Genomic DNA, 14,437 nt, shown 5'->3' with positions numbered 1-14,437 from the left:
CATTTAGGTTGGTTTTTTTTTTTTTTTTTTTTCCAGAGTGTCTTGGCTTTCCATGCCTGAAATGCTCTCATGGGCTCTTCAGCCAGATCGGAATGCTTTAAGGGCTGATTCTGAGGCCAGAGCGAGCCATAGCTATTTTAAAGGGAGAAATATGTTAACTATATTCAATATGTAAAAGATGAAATTCTCATGGTGATAGCACAATGATAAGAGGCATACGTTTATGTATTTGTTGGTTCATTTATTTATATTTATGTAAGAGGCAGAGAGGGACAGAGAGGGAGTTTCCATTTACTTGTGAGATTCTCAAATGATGGCAGCAGCTGAGACTGGGTCAGAACAAAGCCAGATGCCCAGAACTCAACCTAACTGTCTCATGGGTGAGTGGAAGCAGCTACCTGATGCATCACTTGTTACCTCCCACAGACTGCATTAACCGGAAGCTGGGCTCAGGAGCAAAGCCAGGAATCGAACCCAGGTACGCTGATATGGGACAGCAGATGTTTTAACCAGCATTCTAACCACTAGGCTAAATGCTGACCCCAGGTACAAGTATTTAGGATTCAAATTGTGTTTTCTTACTGTGTGTTTTCTTACTGTTCTCAGTATCATTGCCAATTATTTTAATATAATTAATGACTAATCTGTAGTAGTCCATGCTACAGGAAGAAATAAATCCAAAGAATTACAAAAGCATAACATTATAGGGATTTATTTCTCCATCACACACTGTCCAACAGATCTGTTCAGTGACTCAGGATCCCAGCTGTCCTCCTCTTGCGATGTCCTCAACTCAGCAAATTGCTTCTATTGTTGCTGCAACAGAGACCTAGTGCTCCAGGTCTTTGGTCTTTCAGCTAGGAGTTGCATCTGTTTGCTCGCCTCTTTAGCCATAGGCCCCTTCTAACTGCAAGGGGGCTGAGGAGTGTCAGGGAAACTAGGCATAGTGGGTGAGAACTATGGCTGCCACTAGCCAATGACAAAAGGAAATATTCTTAAATCTATTAAAGTCACACCTTTCTCAAAGTGTCTAGTGACTGTTAGTTTCTTTTTATCCCAGGAATGGTCTTTTACAAGCTTCTTTTCCTATATAAGCTGATTATACAAGTACTTCCATTTATGATGTTACATTTACTCATATCAGAACTACTCAAACAAGTAATTCTCCTCCATCCAAAACCATTCCTGTTTAAACATTTGTTAATGTTAAATTGCTTTTGAAGTATTGTTCATGAAACAGGAAGAGGAGGAGGAAAAGAGGTTGGAGATGGGTGGGAAGTTATTGGTGACATCATTAAAGTGTCTGACATTTTTTATTTTGTATCGCAAATAAATTGCTGGTAATGTGGGAAAGTATATCCCAGAAAATTTTTCCTTATATGACAATCTAAAGCTTTACTCCACATTCTTCTTACTCTCTTGTGTTACAACTTTATGCTCTCCGCATAGATGTTTGTAAGAGCTCAATGTGCACGTATGTTTTCCTCTGGATTTGTAGGTTCAGCTTAAGTAGAGGGGATGATTCCTAGCCCGTGGATGCTTTGATTATTCCTCTACAGGACATGATTCCTCTTCATATCAACCCAGTTACCCAGTTGCAATGACTCTTTACTCAAATTCATTTAATCATAAGAGGCATCAACAGACATTTTACATCATATACGTACTTAAGCCCCACAAAATATTTCTGAGCTATTTCTGTGTCTATAAAGATAATATGTGAATCAATTCTGGTTGTATCAAAATTAAATGAAACAACATCCATGAGGATGGCTGCTATTAAAACAAAACAAAAAGTGTGTGTCGAGATGTAGAGGAACTGTTATGCACTATTGCTGGGAATACAAGAAGGCATGGCTGCCAAGATGTAGCAGTGTGAAGGTTCTCCAACAAAATTAAAATAGAATTACTGCATTACCTAGCAGTTCTACTTCTTGTATGCACATAAAATAATTAAGTAGGTTCCTGAAGAGAGAAATGTACTCCCACATTGACAGTAGCATCATTTACAATGGTCAATAGGTGGAAGAAACACAAATATCAAAGGGTGAGTGGACCAACAGCACATGGTTTGTATACATGCACACACACACAATGAAATATTAATATTCAGTCTTTTAAAGCAAAGAATTCTAACACATGCTACAGTGTAAGTGGGCATTGAAAACATGCTTAGCGAAATGAACTTGTCACAAAAAGACAAATATATTACAGTTTCATTTCTATGAGCTATCTACAGTAATTATATTCATAGATAAAAAGAAGGGAGGTTTCCAGTGTCTTTGACCATGGATAAAGGAGTTATTATCTGATGGTATAAACTTTCACTTTTGCAAGATTAGAATTGGGGAGATGATGGTGATGGTGATTGTACAATGTGAAGGTACTTAATAGTACTGAAATGCACAGTTAAAAAGGTTAAGGTTATTGGTGTGTCTTAACAGAATCTGAAACAATTCTAAAATAATCACAACTCTACCCGGAAAAAACTACTGTCTTTATTCCTTGATTACTAGGTCTATTCTTACGTATTTACATATCCATGTTCTCAGATAGCAAATGTGGTTTATTCTTTGCTTAGTTTTATGTTTCACATAAATAACTTCCTAGTGCACATGTTGCTTTGCGTGTCTGACAATGTTTAAGTCCCATTATGAGAGTGAGAGTCTTCAGTCTAAACTGAATAGGCTTTTTGTTCCCTTTTCTTGTCACATTCTTTGTGGTCTTTTTCTATTGAATGACTGTCCATTGGCCCCTCACTAATGAGCCATTGTGGTGGAATTTTTCATGGTCCACCAGATCTAGGACTTCTACCTAGTACTCTTTTTATACTGAGATTTATTTGAAAGGCAGAGTTACACCAAGAGAAGGAGAGACAGATGTCCCATCTACTGAGTTCACCATCCAGGGCTGGGTCAGGCTGAAGCCAGGATCCAGGAGCTTCTTCCCGGTCTCCTGCATGGGTGCCAGGGCCCAAAGACTTGGGCCATCTTCTGCTGAAATCCCAAGCACACTGTCAGGGAGCTGTATCCGAAGTGGAACAGCTGGGACTTGAACTGGTGCCCATGTGGGATGCCAGTGGTGCAGGCCATAGTTTAACCTGCTGTGCAACAGTGCCAACCAGTCTAGTATTTTAATTTCCATAATGCTTCACCTAAAATCTTTTGTTCTAGTTAAAGATTCTGTCCTTTCTCTCTGTCTTGCATAAAGGGAAATAGAATGTTGGGCTTTGGGGGGGGGGGAATGAATCTTTTCACTCTTCTGGTTTCTTTAACTTTGAGTCTGTTCTGAATTTAAAAGTAAACTTTGGGACCAGTGCTGTGGTGCAGTGGGTTAAGCCGCCTGCAGTGCCGTCATCCCAAATGGGCACGGATTCGAGTCCCGGCTGCTCCACTTCTGATCCAGCTCTCTGCTATGGCCTGGGAAAGCACTAGAAGGTTCCCAAGTCCTTGGGCTCCTGCACCTGCATGGGAGGCTTGGAAGAAGCCCATCACTGCAGGCTTTGGACGGGCTCAGCTCCAGCTGTTGTGGCCATTTAGGGAGTGAACCAGTGGTGACGGCAGAAATAGATTAGAATGTAAATAGTAAGCTCCCATTTAGGCCTCTGAAAATTCTTTAAATGTTAGCAGTTCACAACTTCAAGGATAGAAATCACACCCCAAATTTGTGTTCCCAAGAGGTTACTCAGATGTTTGATGGTATTCTGAGTTGTTATTTGGGGTCACCCAAATTGGAAAGTGAAATTCCCAAAGTTGAGCTTTAAAAAGCCCCTAAAGGGGCCAGTGCAGTGGCGTAGTGGGTAAAGCCACCACCTGCAGTGCCGGCATCCCATATGGGTGCCAGTTCAAGTCTGGCTGCACCTGTTCTGACCCAGCTCTCTGCTGATGTGCCTGGGAAAGCAGTAGAGGATGTCCCAAGTCCTTGGGCTCCTGAATCCACATGGGAGACCCGGGGAACACTCCTGGCTCCTGATCAGCTTATCTCCAGCCATTTCAGCCAGTGGCCATTTGGGAGTGAACCAGCGGATGGAAGACCTTTCTGTCTCTCCCTTTGTCTGTAACTCTACCTCTCAAATAAATCTTAAAAAAAAAAAAAAAGCCCTGAAGCTCTGATAGTTCAAACTTTCTTGTTTGCTTTTTCCACATTTCAAAATAGAAAATACAGTTAGATGCACTGTATCTAACTCTCTCCCCTTTTTCCTGGGCTTCTCTGTCCTTTTGAAATAGATAAAGCCCATTTTGTCAATTAGAGATATTTAGTGTCCTGTTATGGCTCAGAGTTGAAAGGTGTTTTAGTATTCATCACATAGAATGTTGTAGTATTATTGGTAAGACTTTCAGAGAAATCCCAGTACACTGAAGCTCTGCTAACATAGACAAAATAGAGAGTAGGTATATGTTGAATCTGATTAAGGTTGACATCCAGTTTGAATACATTCATCCTCTACTGTATAGTTTTGGGTACAAATCATCCACCAAGCACAAAATGGTGAAGTTGAGAGCAGCAGAACACATAAATATGGTGGACTCTAAGGGACAGAGAATGATCTGTAGCTGTTGAAATGGAGTGTGGGATTCAATCCACATGTACCAATGCCATCTTGTTAAAGTGATCAGTTTAAGTTCATAATTGATCAAAAAGAGAAGATTAAGTGTCAAAGGGATTGCATAAAGAAGAGTAATGTCTACAAATAATAGATAGAATTAGAAAGGAGAGACTGATCCTACATGAGAAGCAGGATACGCAGCCGACTCATAGAATGGCAAATGCCCTAAACAGGACTCTGGCCTCAGAATCAGCCCTTAAGGCATTCGGATCCAGCTAAAAAGTCCATGAGAGTTTCACACTCATGTGAAAAGTCTCATGAGAGTCTCACTCTCTTGGCATGGAAAGCCAAGACACTGTAGGAAAAAAAATGACCTAAATGAAATATCTCTGAGTGAGATCCCAGTGGAAAGAACAGGTCTTCAAAGAAGGAGGTACCTTTCTCTGAAGGGAGGAGAGAACTTCCACTTTGACTTTGGCCTTGTCTAAACAAGATCGGAGTTGGTGAACTCAAGAGGCTTCCATAGCCTTGGCAGCTCATGTCAAGAGCCTCGGGTGATTACTGATGTCATAGATAAGAGTGTCAATTGTTAAATCAACAATGGAGTCACTGTGCACATATTCCCCATGTAGGATCTCTGTCCTTAATGTGTTGTACTATGTGAATTAATGGTAAAACTACTACCCAAACAGAACTCTACACTTTGTGTGTCTTTGTGGGTGCAGTCTGTTGAAATCTACTTACTATATACTAAGTTGATCTTCTGTATATAATGATAATTGAAAATGAATCTTTGCAAGCGCCGCAACTCAATAGGCTAATCCTCTGCCTGTGGCGCTGGAATCCCAGGTTCTAGCCCTGGTTGGAGTGCCGGATTCTGTCCTGGTTGCCCCTCTTCCAGTCTGGCTCTCTGCTGTGGCCCGGGAGTGCAGTGGAGGATGGCCCAGGTCCTTGGGCCCTGCCCCTGCATGGGAGACCAGGAGGAAGCACCTGGCTCCTGGCTTTGAATCAATGTAGCGTGCTGGCTGTAGCGGCCACTTGGGGGTGAACCAACAGAAAAAGGAAGACCTTTGTCTCTGTCTCTCTAACTCTGGCTGTCAAAAAAAGAAAGAAAGAAAGAAAATGAATCTTGATGATGAATGGGATGTGAGAGGGAGTGGGAGGTGGGATGGATGCGGGTGGGAGGGAGGTTATGGGGGGGGAAGCCACTATAATTCAAAAGTTGTACTTTGGAAATTTATATTTATTAAATAAAAGTTGAAAAAGGGAAATGGAATGTGGGTTGGGATCCGTAACTGATGACTTGAGTTAAAGAAAATGGTTAAAGCATCCCTTGTTCAGCCTCTCTCCTTTTTTCAGGATAGTGACCTTCAAACTCTTTCCTTGACAGGAAATGAATTTAAATTATGGCTTTTTCTCTTTTATTCTAACACACACCCTCTCTTCAGATAAAAATGCTGTAAAATGTCTTGATGTGCAACTTCAATATTTCTAGTCAATTCTCTTTAAACATTGATTTTGATCTACTAAATTGATGTTTAAGGTCCACCATTAGATAAGAATAACCTGAAAATGACCCACCAGATTGTTTCATTTCATGTATTTGACCTCATTTTGAGAATAACTGGGTGTGTACTGATGGAATAATAAATCATTCCAAATTGTATAAATAATGAAATGAACATGTTTTTGCATGCTTGAATATTTGCTCAGGAAATTTGCTGGAAATTTTTCTTAAAGGATTTAGCTCATGAATTTTTTTGGTTCTTTACTAAAAATTCATGTCTATATGTGCTAGGCCAAAGGGAAAGGAAAGTTCTCTTAAAAACTGTGAAACTGTCAGAACAACTTTCAGATCATCTTAAGTATGTGGTTCTTAATTATCCCAGTGGAGATCAGCCATCTTCACTTGTATTTACATGGTGACCTCCAAGAAGCAGATATAAATATGACTGTTTACAGCAGACTCCCAAAGGATTCAAAATTTAAAGCGATCATCAAATTGAATCCTTAAAGTAGCAGTGTTCCTTCTTGCTGAAGAACTTTCTGAATTTGTGTTTGCATTGTTTTTCCCAATAGTATTGTGTTTTTTCACCATAAGTATAAAGCCAGTAAAATAAGACCAATGTTTTCTCTACTGGCTCAAGAACATAATAAAGCCAATCCACTGATAAGGGTACTTTCATTCTCATCTTGGCCAGTAGACTAAAATGTTACTTGTTTGTCAATCACTTGAAAATCCTTACTCTATATATGTCCTAGTCCGTGTGCTTCATTTCCTAATTTTAAATGGTCTTTTGGATATCCTTACTGACTTGAGGGATCTTCAAAATATTCATGGAAAATGCATATTATTTAAGCAAACTATGCATGAATTCCAAGGTTTTTACATGATAATAAACTTTTAATTTTGTTTTCCATGGACATTAGGGGAATCCTTATATTTCCAGAGTGTTTCTCGCACTTTCCTGTTTGTTTCCATTCTCTGTGGTAACAAACCTGTTATGTTTAGTTTGAACTACTGCAGTCACGTTGAGGGTGTCACTGGTGCTCTTCATTGATGTTCCAAGTTCTCCTTCTGGGTGCATGGTTAAGGTTGCACTTGCTAAACCTCTGAAGTTGGGCTTTGCTGGGATCAGTGGAGTGTGAGTAGCATTGGCATATGTTACTTTTAGATTGAATTCTTTAAAGGCCAGTTCATCTTGCTATGGAGGCAAATCATTCTCTTCCAGTTGGTCGCCCAGCTGAGGAAGTTAAAGATTAGTGGTCTCCTACCATGGACCCAAAACGAACATGGAGCTAGAACAAGAAAGAAGCTTGGTTGTCTTTGTTGATTTAAATCACTGAAAGTTTGTGGTTATGTTGCATCATGGCCTGTACTGATTACTATCATCCCTTAACTGATTCCTCAGTGTCTCTTCCCACTTTAATTACTCCGTATCTCTTACATATTAATCTTCATAAAATGTATGTGTATTTGTATACATTCCTTGCTAAGATCTTGCAATATTTTCCATTATCTTCACTAGCCATCAAGAACATCACAGTGTGCATCTCATCTTCCCTTCACAGCATCTCCTGGTGTTTCTCTGTTGTGCACACTGGACACTCTCTGCCTGTTGACTTTCTGTTTCTCTGATCTCAGATGCTTTCCTTGTCCAGTCCTGGCAGTTGGAGTTCTGCTTGTTCTTAAGTGACAATTCAAATGCTGCGAAGTGTGTGAGATCTTCTCTGTACACTTGCCTAAAAGGGACAAGATACCTCCCTCATTTAAATAAACTCTCAGAGGACTTTGGGTATCTATTACAGTTCTCTTTACTTCTTAAAGTAGCTGTTCGGAGTAGATTTATAGCTCTTTTCAGGCAGGTAGTAATCTTATTTCACGTCCATATTACTGCAAATTCTCTTGCATAATGTTTAGTAGATAATTCATTCATTATTCAACTTTAAAATAAGATTGTATTTGAGTTTTAAACTGCCATTTTACTCTTGACAAATTATATGATTATTGACAACAATAAGGAGGCAAGTGTTGCCAATTTAGGCCAAGTGTTGAAGTAGGCCCTCCCTTTATATTCAAGGTGACTATTGATAAATAACGACTTGGACCTGCCATTTTTCCATAAATTTTGTTAATTTAAAATTTCCTTTGTATTTTTATTGGAAGCTTTTCTGCCTTCACATTGTTTCATAATGATGACTATCCCTGTGTTTCTGTATGTAGCACATCCTTAAGCATCTTTTGTAAAGCTGAATGGGGAAAATTCTTTCAACTTCTGTTTGTTATGAAAGGCCTTTATTTTACCTTCTTTCATAAATGAGAGCTTTGTAGGATACAGTATTCTGGGTTGACAGTTTTTCCTTTTAAGACATGGACTATGTCTCTCCTAGCTTATAGAGTTTCTGATAAGAAGTCAGCTTTGAGTTTAATTGGAGATCCTCTGAAAATAATCTGGAATTTCTCTCATGCACATTTTATAATTTTTCTTTGTTTTACTGTGGAGAGTTGGACTACAGTGTGTTGTGGTATAGATCTTTTCTGGTTACATCTACTAGGAGCTCTATGTGCTTCCTGTACTTGGAAGTCTCTTTTTTGGGGGGGAGGAGGCTCAGTTTTCTGTAATTATTTCACTAAATAGGCCTTCTAATCCATTCTGTTTCCATACCTTCAGGAACTCCTAAGACCCATATGTGTTGGTTGATTGATAGTATCTGATAAACTCCAACACTGTTTTTTTTTTGTTTGTTTTTTTGTTTTTTTTTTTTTTTTTTGACAGGCAGAGTGGACAGTGAGAGAGAGAGACAGAGAGAAAGGTCTTCCTTTTGCCGTTGGTTCACCCTCCAATGGCCGCCGCGGCCGGCGCGCTGCGGCCGGTGCACCGCGCTGATCCGATGGCAGGAGCCAGGTGCTTTTCCTGGTCTCCCATGGGGTGCAGGGCCCAAGCACTTGGGCCATCCTCCACTGCACTCCCTGGCCACAGCAGAGGGCTGGCCTGGAAGAGGGGCAACCGGGACAGAATCTGGCGCCCCGACCGGGACTAGAACCCGGTGTGCCGGCGCCGCTAGGCGGAGGATTAGCCTAGTGAGCCGCGGCGCCGGCTCCAACACTGTTTTTAAGTGTTCTAATTATTTTGTCTGACTGACAAGTTTCCGAAGATTTGTCTTCTAGCTCAGATATTCTGTATTCTGCCTTACTAAGTCTGTTGGTAAGAATGTCCATCACATTTTCTATTTGATCTACTGATTGTTCTTTGCTAATATTTCACTTTGTTTTCTCTTTAAAATCTGTTTCATGGAATTTTTTCATTCATATAATGTACGGATTTCTTTAGTTTGTGGATTTGCTTCTCATTGCTTCTGAGTAATTGTATGATTAATCTTGAATTCCATTTCAGGCATTTCATCAATCTCTTCATCTTCACATTCTAATGTTGAAGTTTGTTGTGTTCCTTGGAGGGAGAGTGGATCATGTTGTTGTCCTTATTCTTGTTTCTTGGATTTCTGTGTTAATTTTTAGGCATTTGTAGAGAAATTTTTTTTTCTCTGATGGTTTTTATCTTTGTACTATGCCTCTGTGGCTTAGTGGATGTCTTCATGTTCAGTGATTACCCAGAGGTGTGTGCTGGGTGTGGCCAGAATGCTCTGCTCAGTGCTCCAGGGTGAGATGCATATCCAGGGTGGCACCCAAGTTGGGCGTAGCAGATCTCTTGTAAAGAAAAGGGGGAGTGGGGCTGATGGTGTGGTGTAGCAGGTAAAGCCACTGCTTGTAGTTCCAGCATCCCATGTGGATGCCAGTTCAAGACTCAGCTGCTCCAGTTCTGATGCAGCTCTCTGCTATGGCCTGGGAAAGCAGTAGAAGAAGGCCCAAGTCCTTGGTTTCCTGCACCCATGCAGGAGACCTGGAAGAAACTCCTGGCTCCTGGCTTCAGATTGGCATAGTTCTGGCAGTTGTGGCCAAATGGGGGGTGAACCAGCGGATGGAAGATCTCTCTCTCTCTCTCTCTCTCTCTCTCTCTGCCTCTCCTTCTCTCTCTGTGTAACTCTTTCAAATAAATAAATAAATCTTCAAAAAAAAAGTGGAGTATGGTTACCTCTGGCATAATCATACCCTTACCTCCTGTTTTCTTAGGTGAACAATGCCTGGGTGCTAGCTCTCAGTTGGTAGAATACTCATCCGCACTTCCACATGAACTGCAGTAAGGATCTGTGCAGTCCTCAGTGTGAGCACAGATCCCACTGCAGTGATCCAGCCCAGGCAGTCAGGGAGCTCTGAGCCTGAGGTGCTGCACACAGTGTTTATTCAGCGACCCAGCTACACCCTCTGCCCTCTCATGCAGTCAGTTTCCTCAGCCTCAGCACACAGGGTCCCATGGTCACAGGGGCAGAGGATCTGCCCTGCCTCGCTAGCCTGTCCTGTCCACTGTGAGGCTGAGATGTTCCCAGATCCAGCTGCCTGTGGATGCGCCACCTAGGCGATCTGAGCCCCTGAGCCTGTGACATGTAGAGAGGCTGGGGATGCCTCAGAGTCATATGTGGGTGCCCAGCACCCTGTCAAAAGTCCTCCCAGCCAGACTGAGTCAGTGGGGAATATAAATTTTCCCCTCTGATAAAATCCCTGGATCTCACAGGTACACAATAGCTGCCAGCCACAGCCCTACTTATTTCACAGTTGGGCTTTCTCCCCGCTGGTTGCTGGGCATGGACAGGTCTCTGTAGCTGGTACTTATGTTGGAATGGCTTCTTCTCCCTACCTGTTGGCAGGTGCGCACACTGGAGCTGCTGCGATTGCCTCTTCTGACAAAGTGGTGACTGTCCCCACCAGTGGCTGCATGAGCGTACAAGAGCTGCAGCAGCAGCTACCTACTTCTGTCCGAAATGGCACCCACCCTCTCACAGCAGGTTGCAGGGCACCGATGTGGGGAGGGATGGGGAGAGAGAGACTTGATGCTTTTCTTTTTCTTGGCGTGAGTGGGAGCCCTGTTCCTTTCAGGGTTCTGGGTTGGACTCAGACAGTGTAGTCCGCTAGGCTGTCCCTCTGCTGTGTCTACAGCGGTGCGGGCTGCTTCAGATAGATCTCGTTGATGGCGCTTTGCTCTCCAAAGCTGGCTCTTTCTCCGACTCCGGGTTGTTGGGATCATGTACGGTGTCTGTGCTGATTACGGAGCATCTGTGTCTTCCAGCAGATCCGTGGCATCTCTCCTCCTGCCCCAGAACCTGCACTGAAGTTTTCCTTCCAACTCTCCCTGGAGAATGCACTTTATCCCCTCCCCCCTGCCTTTTTTTTTTTTTTTTTTTTTTTTTTTTCCTTTTTAGACTTTTACCTTAGCGTGGGGCCATCTGTGCCCTGTCCCTATTCTGACACCTTGGAATCTCATGCTTCTTAAGTTAAAAACCATAAATGTCACTTTAGTCATTTTCTTTCAAATAAGCTTTTTAACATTTTTTGTGCAGTTTTTTTCTAAGATCTGCTTTGATTTGTGCTTTTTACTCTTATTTTGACTTTCAAGCATTGCTTTTTCACTTCAATTTTTAGATAATTTAAGCAAATAAAAATATTACAGAATTGTTACTTTTAAACTGTTATTTTCCATCTTGACTGTTATTGTAAAATCTATTTGTTTTAGTTGTATCTTGTTTTTAAAGAGTATTTGTTATATTTTTTTCTCCAGGTGCTTTACGTGCATCAACCATTCTTTCCTGAATAAAACTGAATAAAAAAAAATTAGCCGACTCAGTGAACGTTCTATACTGTCCTACCCTTGATTAGTGAAAGGAAAAAGAATATTGTACAAAATCAACCTAAATGTGTCTCTGCATTTCTTTCTTATAAAAGTAATCATCATAGTAATAGCCGAAAGAACAATTTTGGATCTTTTTCGTCACAGGTTGCAAGTGCTTTGCTGTGGTGTGTCCTGTAGTTATATTTGCACAAGTTGAACTCCGTCATTGACTGCCCTTTTGCTAATGAGAAATCTTCATTGGGAGTGACAGGTTTATGCAGATGGTTCCAGTTGTTATTTCTTCCAGGAAACATGCCTTGGAGCCAGTCAATCCCATAAGTGTTTACTCAGAGCCTACAGACACTCGGGCTTTAAATTTCTAGCGAGAATAAGTATGGAATATCATCCCTGCTTCATGAGCTTAAGCTCAAGACCAGACTTACATTACAGAGATGCATGGGAGTCTAGGATCATGTTTGAAACGGTGCCAGACAGCCAGGGAATGAAAAGAACTGAGATACAGGGGAGACTGGCATGAAACGGGAAGAGTAGGGTGAATGGTCCTTGGGCAGGGCCAGATGTCTCAGAGGGTGAACGCTAGGTGCCATCCTACAGGATCAAGCGAGAATAGCTCTAGTCCTACAGTTATGATTTCATTTTCTCCCTCTGACTCAGAGAAGTGAAACTGACAAAGATTGTATATATTCATGGTATGTAATGTGATTACTTAATGTATACATACCTTGTAAAAGTATGACCACAATTGAATTCATCAGTATGCTTACCACTTGTGTAATTAACTTTGTATAAGGGGGAGGGGGAGTGAGGACACTTAATGAATGCTCTCTCATCAAATTTCAAATAAACACTGCAATATCCTTAACTACACATCAGACCCCCAGAAATTTTCTTGGATCTATGAGTTTGCACCCATTGACTAAACCCTTCTCCTGAGGCCTGCAGCCAGATAAGCACCATTCAATTCTCTGTTTCTGTGAGTCCAGCTATTTGGATTTCATATATGAGTGAGATCACGAAGTGTTTATGTTGCAGTATCTGGCTTACTTCACTTAACATTGTATTTTTTCCAGGTTCATCCATGTTGTTGTAAATGCCAAGATGTTCTTTTTTGGCTGAATGTTTCATCACATATATATGCCGTGTCTCACCCATTTGTTCATTGGCAGGCACTGAGGTTGTTTCTGCGTCTTAGCTACTGTGAATAATACTACAGTGGCCATAGGTTTGCAGATCCCTCTTTGAGACACTGATTCATTTCCTTGGATCATATACCTGGAAGTGTTTTTTTTCTCCATTTGCTGTATCATATTATAGCATCACTTTTACTTTGACAAGAGTTTCTATACTGTTCTCTGTGGTGGCTATACCAAATTATATTTCTACCAACAGTGTAGAAAAGCTCCTGTCCACATCCTTACCAATATTCATCTCATATTTAGATAATGGCTATTCTAACATGTATGTGGTGCTATCTCATTGTGATTTTTTTTAAAAGTTTATCTATTTGAAAGGCAGAGTTACAGAAAGGCAACAGTAGAGAGGGGTCTTCATCCTCTGGTTCACTCCCCAAGTGGCTGCAATGGCTAGAGCTGCGTACATCCAAACCCAGAAGCCAGGAGCTTCCTCCGGGTCTCCCGTGAGGGTGCAGGGGCCCAAGGACTTGGGCCATCTTCCACTGCTTTCCCAGGCCATAGCTTTGAGCTAGATCAGAAATGGAACAGCTGGGACTCAAACCAGTGCCCATTTAGAATGCTGGCACTGCAGGCGGCATCTTAAACCTCTATGCCACAGTGTTGGCCCTCATTAGTGATACTGAGCAGCTTCTGCAAACCTTTGACCATTTGTATGACTTCTTCTTTTAAAGATTTATTTATTTGAAAGAGTTACACAGATAGGAGAGGCAGAGGGAGGGAAGAAAAGAAGAAAGAAGGGAGGACGGGAATGAGGGAGGGAAGGAAGGAGGAAGGGGGAGACAGAGAAAACTTTTTAAACTTTAAAAAAGTTTTATATAGCTAGGATAGCAGATTTCTTCGAGTTGATGCTTCTGTAGAATGCAGTGTTTAGCTAGGGAAGATAGCTCTTTTTTTTTTTAAGATTTATTTATTTGAAAGAATTACAGAGGACAGGCAGAGAGAGAGGTCTTCCATCTGATGGTTCACTCCCCAGTTGGCCGCAACAACTGGAGCTGTACTGACCGAAGCCAGGGGCCAGGAGCCTCCTCTGGGTCTCCCATGCTGGTGCAGGAGCCCAAGGATTTGGGCCATCTTCCACTGCTTTCCCAGGGCATAGCAGAGAGCTAGATAGGAAGAGGAGCAGCCAGGTCTTGAGCCGGTGCCCATATGGGATGCTGGCACTTCAGATCAGGGCGTTAATCCGCTGCACCATAGCACTGGCCTCCATTCTATGCGTTTTGCTAAGTTGTGCTTTTGTTTACACTTGTATGGTTACTTTCTGATTTCTCCTTTAATCCACTGATTGTTCAGGAGGCTGTAATTTTATTATATGCATTTGTATTAAGATTTCTATCTTCACAGTTAGGCTGCTGTGTTCTGACAACTTCACCATTTGTAATATTTATAGCTTTATGAAAAGCATTCAAACTCTCACTATCTTGGTTCTCTGACCCGTGAAAATGGGTAGAATGGAAATA

At 41.6% G+C, this 14,437-nt stretch overlaps 1 protein-coding gene across 1 annotated transcript in view; it reads left to right on the top strand.

Moving 5' to 3' along the window:
* Nucleotides 1-14,437, top strand: part of LAMA2 (laminin subunit alpha 2) — a 705,005-nt gene that overhangs the window by 37,160 nt on the left and 653,408 nt on the right. Inside the window, exon 3 of the mRNA XM_089333528.1 lies at nt 427-478. Within this exon, the coding sequence (XP_089189654.1) occupies nt 427-478 (52 nt within the window). The remainder of the gene's footprint in view (nt 1-426; nt 479-14,437) is intronic.

Source organism: Oryctolagus cuniculus, chromosome 5 (assembly GCF_051225735.1).
Source record: "Oryctolagus cuniculus isolate XC-2025 breed Fujian yellow rabbit chromosome 5, ASM5122573v1, whole genome shotgun sequence".
NCBI classification, from domain to species: Eukaryota; Metazoa; Chordata; class Mammalia; order Lagomorpha; family Leporidae; genus Oryctolagus; species Oryctolagus cuniculus.
This window is presented reverse-complemented; position numbering and strand designations above follow the sequence as displayed.